We start from the raw sequence: 12,339 nt of genomic DNA, 5'->3' as shown, positions 1-12,339 counted from the left end.
TGTTGACACCAGCCAGGGCGGGAGGCTGAGGCTTCTGCTAAGGAGTCACGTGTCCATGGCACATCTTAAGGCACATCTTACTTCTGTAGTAGGATCTGCCTTTTTGAGTTGCCTGGTCTCTAAATACTTTTCATGTGGAGTAGGGGGGTGGTGTAGATGCTGGATTTAGTGTCAACTATTCGAAAAAGACTTGAATCTCCTCTGAGGAATGTCTGACTCTTCCATTTGCACAAAAAATCCTTTGACGTGGGGACGCCTGGGTGGCTCAGTCGGTTAAGCCTCCGACTTCGGCTCAGGTCATGATCTCTCGCGGTTCATGGGTTCGAGCCCCGTGTTCGGGCTCTGTGCTGACAGCTCAGAGCCTGGAGCCTGCTTCCGATTCTGGGTCTCCCTCTCTCTCTGCCCCTCTTCCACTCATTCTCTGTCTCTCTCAAAAATAAACAAACATTAAAAAAAAAAAAAAAAGCAAAAAATCCTGTGGGGGCTCTCTGTGGAAACTTGGCTTTCCAATTTTATTTAAGGCCATTATGATTGTATGAAGTTTATAGATGGCAGTGTGATTAATAGAATCCCCCGACGTGGTTTGAAAACACCTGTTTTTAGAATCAAGGTGAAAGTCAGAACTGGAGCAGAGGAGTTTGAACTGACGTTGTTGCGGTGGCTTTTTGACAGCTGGGAACACTGGCATGTGGACATCCAGCGGCAGACGGAGGAGGCCAGATGGCTCTTGGGTCTCTGGGAAGGGGGTCACACGCAGTCTTCCTAGCCCCCGCTGTCCCAGGGCTCCGGGCGCCCTCCCTGCGGGCTGGAGAAGGGAAACCTTTGTTTTCACCTGTGGGTACCCGAGCCCCGCTGGCGGCACCAGAGCGACCCAGAGAGGCACGTCTCCTTCAGTGCATGCGGGGTCTCTTCTCCCCTCATCCCGGCTGCCCTGGGCCCCACCACCGAGGATGCAGCCCAGTCTGTGTGCAGCTTTCCCGGGATCTTGCCCTGGTGGGATGCGGGGAGGCAGAAAGAGGTTGTCGGGGAGGACAGGAGCCTGTGCGTGTGTGTGTCCACGTGTCTGTGTGTGCACGTGTGCCCCTTAGAGCTGCTGCCTCCCCACTGCTCCTCCCGGGCGTCTTCACGGCTCTGCAGACAAAATGCTTTTGCTTTGGATCTCGGCATCGGTCTTGTCCTCCCTCAGCCACGGCCCCGCTTTTCTAGATTTCCTTCTTTTACCTGGTAAAACATTCCGATTCTGTAAACCTATCTTCAGCCGATTTGGGGTGGTTGTTTCTTTTGTCCCTGTCACTACAGAAATGGTTTTTTCCGCCCCAACTTCGAAACAGAAGTCACTAATTTGTTTTGCACCAGAAAAATCCGTTTTAAGTGGCTGCCAATCTGAGCCAATCCCTTTTTTTTTTAAAGTACACGTAGTGGTTGTGATTGCACGCTCCAGCCGGGCGTTGTTACGTCATAGTGGAGGCTGAGTGTGCCCCTGTGGGCCCATCGCCGGCAGCTACCACGGGCTCGAACCTGTACACGGACGGGTTCTTCCACAGTTGACTCAGAAACGCTCTGACTCCAGACTTCATCCTGCCCGCAAGGGGAGACTTTTCTCAGGACTCTGCTCTGACCGTGGGAAAGGAGGAGGGCGTTTTGGAGGACCCGCGTACCCCTTTTGTGTCATTTAGTAGCATCTCGTGCTCTGCCATTGTGGCATCGATTCACGCCTCAAGGCTGCCATGGATTTGCTCTGTTACATGTCCCATTATTTTCATATGGTTGGTTTCCTGTCTTAGGAGACACATGAGGGCTGGGGTGACCACCATGGGGACAGGACGGTGCCACGTGCGGTTCTCTGTGCGCCACGTGGAATCAGTGTCCACGAGGGAAGTACCTTTCCAGGTTGATAACGCTGCAAAGTCAGGCGGTCTGAAGTGCGTGTGTGTGTGCGCGTGTGCTTACGCACCTGGGCGCACGCTGTGTATGATGTGTTTTCCTCCCCATCCTAATAATATAATCTCGTCTCTGAGATCAGCTCCGGGATGTGGTTAGCATGGGCTTCAGCCTTCAAGGGAAGTGGGTTCGGACAGACTGATGGCAGTAGGTCCCCTCCTGCATGCTCTTACCCGACGTCGTATCTGCCCACCGAGCTTCATGACATCGAAAGCATTGCTACCCTTCTGCTTTGTGCCTCCCCTACCCCACCCTCCTCCGGTCCCTCCTGCCATTCCTGGTCTCTGGGTGTTCTTTCTCCCGGTTATTATAGTCCACATTCTTTACGAGGGTTGAAATTTCCTAACTTAAGGGCAACGTCGTCACTAGGGTCTTCATTGACTCTCTCAACTCTCGCTGATGCCAAATTGAGAAGAAATATATAAAAGTAAGGACTGACTTGACCCCTCACGCTGTACCTACCTGAGGACCTCTTGTGCACCTGGCAGTGCATCAAAGAGAGATTTAAGTATTTTTTTAAATGTTTGTTTATTTTTGAGAGAGAGGGAGAGCTCGAGCGGGGGAGGGGCAGAGAGTGAGGGAGACAGAGGACCCGAAGCGGGCTCTGTGCTGACAGCAGTGAGCCCGACGCGGGGCTCGAACTCGCACACCGCGAGATCATGACCTGAGCCGAAGTGGGACGTGTAAGCGACTGAGCCCCCCAGGTGCCCCACAGAGAGATCTAAACTTCATTTAGTCCTGGACTTCCTTGCCCACAGTGCGGGAAGGGGAACAGGACGGTAACGAGATTTCATAATTGGTGGTCAAGCCAGCTCCCAGCTTGTGCCTGTTTCGTCTCACACGTACGTTTTTCCTCTGCAGAAAGATACCTGGAAGACCACGAGCTGGTGGTCCAGGTGGAGAGCACCCTGGCAAGTGACAGCAAATTTTTATTTAGGAAGAATTACGCAAAATACGAGTTTTTCAAAAATCCTACGGTGAGTGTCTTCTCTTCGGATCCGGGGTCTGGGACTCGTGATATCTTGTGGCTGATGCTTGGGATTGACAGCAGCCGCTGCTACAGGGGTAGCAGATGGGTTTGGGAATCTGAGTGGCTATTTCACGGAGCAATCCACACCCTACACTTCATCTCTGGTGCTCTAGCTACATGCCTGCGTACTGGCCGGAGGGAACCGGCGCCTTCCTCCACGGTAACAGAGGGAAAGGGGGTGAGCCTCCCTGGGTCGAGAGAGACGAGACGCCACTTTTCAGCTAGAGCAAAAGTTCATGGTTAGATTGGAGCCAATCGGTGAAATACGCAGCATAATAAAAACTCAATGCTCTCCGCAAACAGCAAATACTGCCGTGTGGTTTGTGGAGGAATGCATTTCCAGGCATACTGGGCTGGTCTCCTCCATCTTTCTTTCCTTTTTATTGGGGGGGAGGGGCGGGGGGCACTAGTCCCGTGAGGTATCAGCACTGGGAGACCCGTGCCTGCCAGAGCATGTGCTCCCGTCCCGAGTCACGAGGCCGAGCAGCCGTGACTCGGGCAGAAGACCCACCGTCCGCTTCTGGCTCAGGTGGTTTAGATGCTTTTTTTGTTTGAAAGTTAGAAATTTGGTAACTAATTCTGCATAATGCACCAGAAGAGACTTTGTCGCGTCGCCGTGTTCCTCTGTGAGTTCCGAGGTCTCTGTCTCATGACGCGCACTGAGTTCCACTGCGTGGTGGCCCTTCGCCACGGTGTGTGCTGTGAGGCAGGAGGTCATGTTGAACGTGACGGATACTCCACAATCCCGAACTCACCATTTAAGGAAACAGTCTGACCTTTCGAAGCAGGTGCTTCCATCGTGGGATAAGGGAGAAAGAAGGACTGTGTTTTATTTTATTTTATTTTATTTTATTTTATTTTATTTTATTTTATTTTATTTTATTTTATTTTATTTTATTACTTTATTTTATTACTTTATTTTATTTTATTTTACTTCGTTTTGTTTTTATTTCATTTTAATTTCATTATTCACTTTTATTTTTTTAGTTTTAAATTTTTTAAATTTTTTTATGGTATTTCATTTTTTGGAATGTTTTATTTATTTTTGAGAGAGAGAGAGAGAGACAGACAGCGTGAGTGGGGAGGGGGCAGAGAGAGAGGGGGACACAGAATCCGAAGCGAGCTCCAGACTCCAAGCTGTCGGCACAGAGCCCAACGCGGGGCTCGAACCCACGAACCATGGGATCATGACCTGAGCCGAAGTGGGACACTTAACCGACTGAGCCACCCAGGCGCCCCTTTCTTAATTTTTTTTTTTTTTTTTTAACGAAGGACCATCATTTTAACTACAGACGGACGTCCGCGTGCCCTCAGGAACGTTTGCAGAACTAGCGCACCCGTGAGGAAGCTTCTCCCCACTTTGCCGCTAACCACGACTGTTTTCCTGTTTCCTTAGAATTTCTTCCCAGAACAGATGGTTACTTGGTGCCAGCAGCCCAACGGCGGTCACAACCAGCTGTTGCAGGTACTGGGCAAGGAGAGGCTCACCGGAGCGGGTCTGGGTGGAGGTCCCCTCGCGCTGTGGCGGCAGCGGCTCTAAGGACCTTGACGGGGCTGCGCTCGTCACCCCCGCTCGCCGTGGCTCCTGCTAGCGCTCAGAGCAACCAGCGTGAATGTTGCCCTGGGAAGCGTGTGCACCGCCAAGCTCCCTCAAAGCGAAACAAACGCTCGTAGACAGGATAAGCTCCCTCCGGATTAGAAGCGGTGGGAGCGGGAGGGCAGGAGTGAGAAGCCTCGGCTGGCCGTCTCCTCGAGGCTCCCGGGTCAGGCCACCGCCCCGGGAATCTCTACAGACCTGCTGAGCCCATGTCACCGTGGAAAAGGACTGGGCTGCCAGAAAACTCTTTGAAAGCTAGCATGTTGTTCGTTATACATGCTTTTGTCCCTGTTCACTGCCCCTGTGCCTCCTGAAGTCTGTTCCGAGAAAACTTGGCCTTCCCGCGGCCCCTTCCCGGTGCAGGGAGTCCCCGGGGCCCCTGCACCGACGGCCGGTCAGTCCTTCCGGGGAAGTCGGGAAAGCGAATGTTATTGCCGCCGTGCCCCCAAAATGTGTCCATCTACAGCATATTAGGTGAGAGAATACAACACTCACGAAGGCAGCCAACGCTCTCCGGGTGGCACCAAGTAGAAAAGAAAGGCCCGTTCGCTCCCATTGTGTTTCAATACTAATTATGTTTCCCGCCACAGCCAGTCATGCGGGGTTTTTTGGTGTTTGAAAGGGAAGCTGCCCTTTGAGAACGCTTGGTCGGACCAGAAAAGAGCGTTGTGCCGATTGACAGGATGTCGGGATGTCAGGGAGGCCAGTGGGACACATCTGCCCGAATTCTCCCATGGCAGCGTTGCCTGACTTCTTCCACAGAACTTTCTCAACTGCAGTAGCTGTCCTGAAATTCAGGGGTTTTTGCACGTGAAGGATCTGGGGAAGAAGTCGTGGCGAAAGTTGTACGTGTGTTTGCGGAGATCGGGCCTCTACTGCTCCACTAAAGGAGTGTCAAAGGTGAGTTCGTTGTTGGTTTTTTTGTTTGTTTCTTTTAAATGTTTCTTTTGAGAGACAGAGGGAGGGTAAAGGGCAGAGAGAGAGAGAGAGAGAGAGAGAGAGAGAGAGAGAATCCCAAGCTGGCTTCATACTGTCAGCGCAGAGCCCGGTGCGGGGCCCAAACTCACAAACCATGAGATCGTGACCTGAGCCGAGATCAAGTGTCAGACACTTGACTGACTGAGCCACCCGGGCGCCCCAAAGGTGAGGTTTAAAGCCACCACCGCCTCCGTCACACCAGGCCAGCAGGGTTCGCAGTGGACACGGCTTCGCTTTAAAATGTGCCCAAGGCCCCTCCAAGCTCGTATTGACTTGTGAAGCGAACTCCGAGCTCCTGGCCCACTCGTCTCCCTCAGAAACCAGGCGACAACACAGACAGCAGCGCCCCCTCGCTGCGCCCCCGGCTGGCCAGCCCCGGCCCCCTCTGTGGCTTGGGAGCAGAGCGTCCTTAGCGGCCTGAGTCCCCGGAAGAGGCTGCCTCAGTTTCCAGAGTTTGGAAGTTAGCCTCCAAGGTGGCCGTACGGACGGCCGCCAACCTAATACGTGCTAATACAGGAGGGGGAGGGGCTGGTGGGACCCCAAGTGGGAGGGGGGGTTGTTTGGCGAGGGCCGGGTGGGTTTGGTCCTAACTTAGCGCTTACTTTACACGATGGTTGCAGTCTGTAGAGCGGCAGAGGGGAAAGAGCCGCACTGAGAGCGTGCGCAGCCTGCCCTCTGTTGAGGAGCACATGAGAACGTTCGCTCTTGGCCGTGCCTGAGACGTTCTCCCCTGTGAACCTGATGACCCTTTTTTTCCCAGGAGCCCAGACACCTGCAGCTTCTGGCGGGCTTGGAGGACAGCAGCATATTCTCCCTGATCGCCGGCAGGAAGCAGTACTGCGCCCCCACGGACTATGGCTTCTGCATAAAGGTAGCCTGCCTCTCCCACCCCCCACCCCCCGCCCCACACCCCCGCACCCCTGTCCCGTCCCGGGGCTGCCACGCCCTGATGGCATCCCGCTGGAGACTTGGGAACTAGCCAACAAATGCCTTCCTTGGTGGTGGGAGTTTTTGGTTTATTTTCTAACAAACAGAGGTTCCCAGTGGATTTATCCATCCCTCTGTGCTTATGGTGTGTCAATCCTTGGGTAGCTAGCGGCTCAGAGAAAAGTAGGGAATATGATGGATAATGCGAGTCGATGGGCTCAGTGGCTTAGTGACCCGCCGCCCATCACTTGGGTGGCCTCCAGGGTACCGAGTGAGCCAACACTTTCTGTATGAGCTTCCAGTCACCAGGATGGTATGTGTGCCCACAGCCCTGACCTGCCTCTGTGCACATGTGTGTGAGAAGACACTGTGTGTGAGAGGACATATTCACATATATTTCCACATGTGTACGCACACACACCTCTATGGGAACACACAGATGTACACACATACGCTCAGATGCACATACACATGCACACACCTACATGAACACAGACATGCACACACAATACACGTGCACACACACGCACCTACATCGATACAGAGATGCACACGCATGTATATATGCACACATACACACGCACACATACATACACTCATACACAATATGCACGCACAAATACACATGCACACCTACATGAATACAGATACATCCACACACGTGTACATAGGCACACACAAATACATGTGCGCACACACATGCACATCTATCATCGATACAGTTGCACACACATGCATATATGTATACATACATATGCACACACAAACACACATGCACACTCATACACATGCACACACATGCACACCTATGTGAATACAGGTACATGCACATGTACAAGTACACGTGCACGCACATGCATATACATACACCTGCATATGCACACACAAACACACATGCACACTCATACACAGTATGCACATGCAAATACACGGGCACACACATACACATACTGTGCACACACAAGTACACATGCAGGCATGAGCATACATGTGCACATGCACACACACCCCTGGTGAGGCGGTGGTGATGTTGGTCATCGTACGGTAGCGCTGTTTCCCGCACACTCGCTGTGCACTGGGTGCTGTGCTCAGGGTCCCCCTCCGTCTTACTGCATCTTCCCAGGTGCTCACAGGTAGGACCTGCACTAGCCCCGGTGCTCACGTCCGGTCGCCATGAGTGTGCCTGGAGTCCCCCAGCTGGGCTGACCTCTGAGCCAGATTTCCACGCCATCCTGAGGAGAGGTCAGGGAGCAGGGGGCGCGTTGCTCCCTAAAATACCAGCTGCTGCTTCACCCGGTGAAGCTTCTTGGGGTCGCAAGTAGTAGGAGTCCTAGGGCCCGAGGTGCGGGGGAGGCACCGGGAGGGCTGCAGCGGGGTGGGGGTCCATTGGAACTCAGGTGGTCGGTGACCCTCCCTTACCCCCGGCTAGCACCTGCAGCGGTTGCCCCCATCGCCAGGTAAGCCCTGCCTCTGCGTGGGTGCACTTGCCGTCCCTGCACGGTGGCAGCTGTGACGGTGACCCCCTGCCAACCCCAGGCTGCTCATCCACCCCAGTCCCCTTCTCTGGGGCGACACCACCCTCACTCTCTGAGCTGCCCGTGGGGCCACTCAGATATGCCCTCGGGGGCTTCTCCCCTCACTGGCTGAGCCCTGCAGGGGCGCTTCCTCAGCCGCCACCTCGGTGTTCCGGGGAGGCCACCGCACATCTTTTCATCCGGGCTCTCCTGTCAAATCCAGCCTTCCCTCCACAGAGCAGGATGCCCCCTTGTCCCTGCGGCCACCGCCTTGTCTTGGGAGATTTGCTGTCCCGTGTCTGTTCTCTGAGACTCCCTGTTGGAGGGTGGCTGAGCCCTCAGCTGCGCGATGGGGGCCAGGCGGAGGCGCCCTCTCTGGTGACACCTCCTGCCGCTGCCCGCCGTGTGCATACAGCCCTGCCGTCACACGGGCACGTTCCACACTCGCTGCGTCAACGCTCACCGGGTCATCGCTTGCCTCCTTCAGCCCAACAAAGTCAGGAGCGAGACGAAGGAGCTGCGGCTGCTGTGTGCCGAGGACGAACAGGGCAGAACTTGCTGGATGACGGCGTGCAGGCTCCTCAAGGTGCGTGGCGAGTCCTCCCAGCGTCCTGGCAGCCTGACGCGCCCGCACGTCTGTCTGGACAGGGTCTCGAAGCTTCTCACAGATGCTTCACGTTTGAGAAGTCGGAGCCAGGGCGCTTGTGTGGCTCAGCTCAGCGTCTGACTGGTGACTTCAGCTTAGGTCATGATCTCACGGTCCGCAAGTTCGAGCCCCACATCGGGCTCTATGCTGACAGCTCAGAGCCTGGAGCCTGGAGCCTGCTTTGGATTCTGTGTGTCTCTCTCTCTGCCTCTTCCCCACTCATACTCTGTCTCTTTCTCTCAAGACTAAATAAACGTGTTAAAAACATGTTTCTTAAAAAAATTTTTAATTATTAAAAAAAAATAAGAAAAAGACAAACTAGTTAGACCTATAAATCAAAGAGAAGTCGTTCCAGCGAATTATTGGAACTGCGAGCAGTGTTGGGGCCTCTTGAAGAGAGAGAACGTACGTTTTCTTTCTTTGGCCTTAATTTCTTGATCTTTTTTTACTGTTTTGAAAGCGATCCTTAGACCATTGATTTTAAGGCTTAACGTTCTCAACTGTGTTTCAGACTAGAACTCTGCCTCTTCAATTCTAGCTTAGTTGCTGTTTGTCACGTTTGTGTAATTACTGGGTTCAAAACTAATACGTACATACATGTACATGCACACTGCACACACGTATCCGTTTAGAGAAACACATATTGCACATGCACACGCGTGTGCGTGTTATTAGCTCAGACAATGTCAGAGTAATTTACGCCTTCTTCATATTGATTCTTTGGTCCTTCCGAATTATTATGCTTTATTATCTGCATCAGGACTTCCTGCCTCAAAATCTGACCCATGTGACGTTATTCTCGCTACCTCAGTGTTTTCTGCTTAGTGTTCGCACGGCTTTTCTCTTCCCCTCGTCTCTGCTGCCTTTCCGGGTCCTTACGCTTAGAGCTTGTCTCCGTTACAAACATAACGTAATTGTCTTTCTCCTCTGATAATCCTCATGTTCTCATTGGAGTGTTTGTTGGGAAGCATAGCATTTCGATTATTAACATTTGTGCTTAAGTTCGCCACTGACTATTTTCACTTCGTCCTGCCAGCCTGTCTTCTCCATTAAAAAAAAAATTTGGTTGCGGGGGGGGGGGGGGGCTGGGGAGACTCCTCAATTATTTTTATTTCTTTTTTTTTTTAATTTTTTAAAGTTTATTTTGAGAGAGAAAGGTAGTGCGAGCAGGGGAGGGGCAGAGAGAGAGGGAGAGAGAGAGAATCCCAGTCGGGTTCTGCACTGTTAGCGCAGAGCCTGATGCGCAGCTCGATCTCACGCACCGCGAGGTCATGACCGGAGCCAAAATCGAGAGTCGGAGGCTTAACCGACTGAGCCACCCAGGCGCCCCTACCCGGCACTTTTATTCTGGAACCGAGGACGGACACACTGTAGGGTTGGAGCTGGGAACGCGTCACCCACCCTGCAGGAGACAGAAGGGAAGTGCAGCCCTCTTGGTAGCCTTGTCCTCACCTGCCCCTTCTCCTTGCCTGTGTGGTGGGAGCGGGGAACTGGAGCGTAGGCTGGGCGGCCGCAAGCGTGGGGGACCCTGCTCCTCGCCAGGGCACAGGCAGCGTGACCCAGCGAGCCGGTCGGGCAGTGAGCCTGGTGCTTGGGAAGAACGCCGTTGGGAACAGGCTGTGTGCCTTCGAATCCAGATTCCTTACTTTACCGGGATCCTGAGCAACTTGCCTCCCTTCCCTGTTCACATCTGTCGTCAGACGGGGACAGAGGACACATTCCCTAAAAGGGAGAGTCTTGAACGAGACAGCAGCATAAAGCCTTTGGGACCGTACTTGGCCCATAGCAGCATTCAGTAGGGTTCACTGTTCTCAATTGATTACGTCGTCACTGCCTGCTTATCCCTTGCCCAACAACATGAGCGAGCCAGTCAGCCACTGGCGTCTGGGGGTGGGGGGTGGGGGGTGGGGGGTGGTGACAGTTACGCAGGACCCAGGCAGTGTGCCGCATTGCGCGTGTGTCCGTCGGCTCACAGAGGCAGCTGGGGCACCGCTCAGCACTGCCCTTCACCACCATGGGTTTGCCGCGTTCCGGGGCTTGTGGGGCTCACGCGGCCCCTGTGACCAACTCTGGCCTTTCCTCCGCAGTACGGGATGCTCTTGTACCAGAACTACAGGATCCCGCCACAGAGGAAGCCCCTGCTCCCCTCCTTCTCAACGCCAGTGGTGAGTCTCCGGAAGGCATCACGGTGCTTTGTACCCAGATGGTTTCAGGCGAGGTTGCCTGGAAAAGCTCCAGAACGAGCCCGTGCATCTCAGGGAAGCTGGTCTACACCACCCATCCCCCTGCCCGGAAGGCGGATCTTGTCTTCTCGGCAGCGTGACTGCTGGGGACCGAGCCCCCGCCCCTCCACCATCCTGCATGCCCCTGAAGCCTGTTCAGGGAGGTGACTCTGTTCAAGCGGTCAGAGACCGTCACCGGCAACGTCCGGCTCTCACCCCTGTTCAGCCGTGGCGCCCGTGGGTGCTGTAGACCGTTATGCGAGAACCTTCCCTGGTGGGAACCTAGAGATCATCGTGAACGTCCTTGTTCCCGGGACATACTCCGCTTCCCAGAGTGCAGGAACGACTTGGTCCTCTCCAAACCCAATCTTAAAGCTCCTTCAGGTCCGTGCCTGGGAGACGTCGTAGGTCACAGGGGGTCCGCGCCTCGCCCTGAATCCTGCAGGACTTGGTGTCTGCTGAGGGCTGAGCTCCCCACGGCATTCCCACCCCTTGATGTGTCCTGGTCCGGGCAGGTCACCTGTGAGGGACCCCGCAGTCCAAGCTCTTTGGCACCCGCAGCCTCACCAGCGTCATTAGAGGCCGCAAGGGGACTGGAGCGTTTCTCCTTCTCCTCAAGAGAAACCAAAGCCGTCCTTAGCTCCAGAGTGCCCCCCACTTCCGAACCCTGGAGTGGGGAGGCGGGACATTGCCGTCACCCTTTCCTGGCCACCTTTAGGACGGTGTTGCGTTCCCGTGTGCGGCTGAGGCCTCCTTCCCTACGTCGTAGGAACTTACCCTTTCCTTCCAGCGCAGCGTCTCTGAGAACTCCCTCGTGGCCATGGATTTTTCCGGGCAGACAGGAAGAGTGATCGAGAACCCGGCCGAAGCCCAGAGTGCAGCCCTGGAGGAAGGCCACGCCTGGAGGGTAAGGGCAGGCCCCCTTGTGCGTGGCACCCCCCGCTGGTCTCCCCAGAGAGTGATCCTCTCTGGGGGTGTCGTCAGGGGAGGGGAGGGCGGCCTCTGAGGCTCAGATGGGGGTAAGCAGTTGGCGCGTGGGGTCTCCTCCGCATCCCCAGCGCCCATGCGCCCCACTGGCTCCCGGAGGAGGCGCGGGACAGGAGCAGAGCCCTGTGACCTCTTGGGTCCCGCTCGGAGCTGCTCTTGCTGGTGGGTGGTCTGTGGCCATGTGTGGGCAGCACGGAGCCCACCCTGATGAGGCCGACAGACGTTGCACATCGTGGCTCGGCAACTAACCAGCTTCGTGGCCCCGGACGGTCTCCTCCCTTGAAGGCTCACGTTCTGACTTCCAGAAATCAGAACGTCACCCTGACTGCAGACTTTCTAAGATTTACACACAACGTGTGAACCACGAACCCGCCGCTCTGGCTCAGAAAGTTCCGTGAACCTGAGCTTCAGAGCATGTGGAGAACTCTCCGGAGCCCGTGTTTCCAGGCCTGCCTGAGTTCAGTGGCTCAGGCTTTTTTTTCCCAAGACTTACCAGG

At 54.6% G+C, this 12,339-nt stretch overlaps 1 protein-coding gene across 7 annotated transcripts in view; it reads left to right on the top strand.

Moving 5' to 3' along the window:
* Positions 1 to 12,339, top strand: part of GRB10 (growth factor receptor bound protein 10) — a 183,757-nt gene that overhangs the window by 159,536 nt on the left and 11,882 nt on the right. For all 7 annotated transcript variants that reach the window (XM_023250176.2, XM_045052136.1, XM_045052138.1 and 4 more), the window contains 7 exons: positions 2,803 to 2,918; positions 4,368 to 4,436; positions 5,331 to 5,468; positions 6,307 to 6,417; positions 8,475 to 8,573; positions 10,721 to 10,798; positions 11,646 to 11,762. In XM_023250176.2, coding sequence (XP_023105944.1) covers positions 2,803 to 2,918; positions 4,368 to 4,436; positions 5,331 to 5,468; positions 6,307 to 6,417; positions 8,475 to 8,573; positions 10,721 to 10,798; positions 11,646 to 11,762 — 728 coding nt within the window. The remainder of the gene's footprint in view (positions 1 to 2,802; positions 2,919 to 4,367; positions 4,437 to 5,330; positions 5,469 to 6,306; positions 6,418 to 8,474; positions 8,574 to 10,720; positions 10,799 to 11,645; positions 11,763 to 12,339) is intronic.

The sequence above is a fragment of the Felis catus genome, chromosome A2 (assembly GCF_018350175.1).
Source record: "Felis catus isolate Fca126 chromosome A2, F.catus_Fca126_mat1.0, whole genome shotgun sequence".
Taxonomy (NCBI): Eukaryota; Metazoa; Chordata; class Mammalia; order Carnivora; family Felidae; genus Felis; species Felis catus.
Note: the sequence above shows the minus strand (reverse complement) of the source record. Positions and strands in the feature narration are given on the sequence as shown.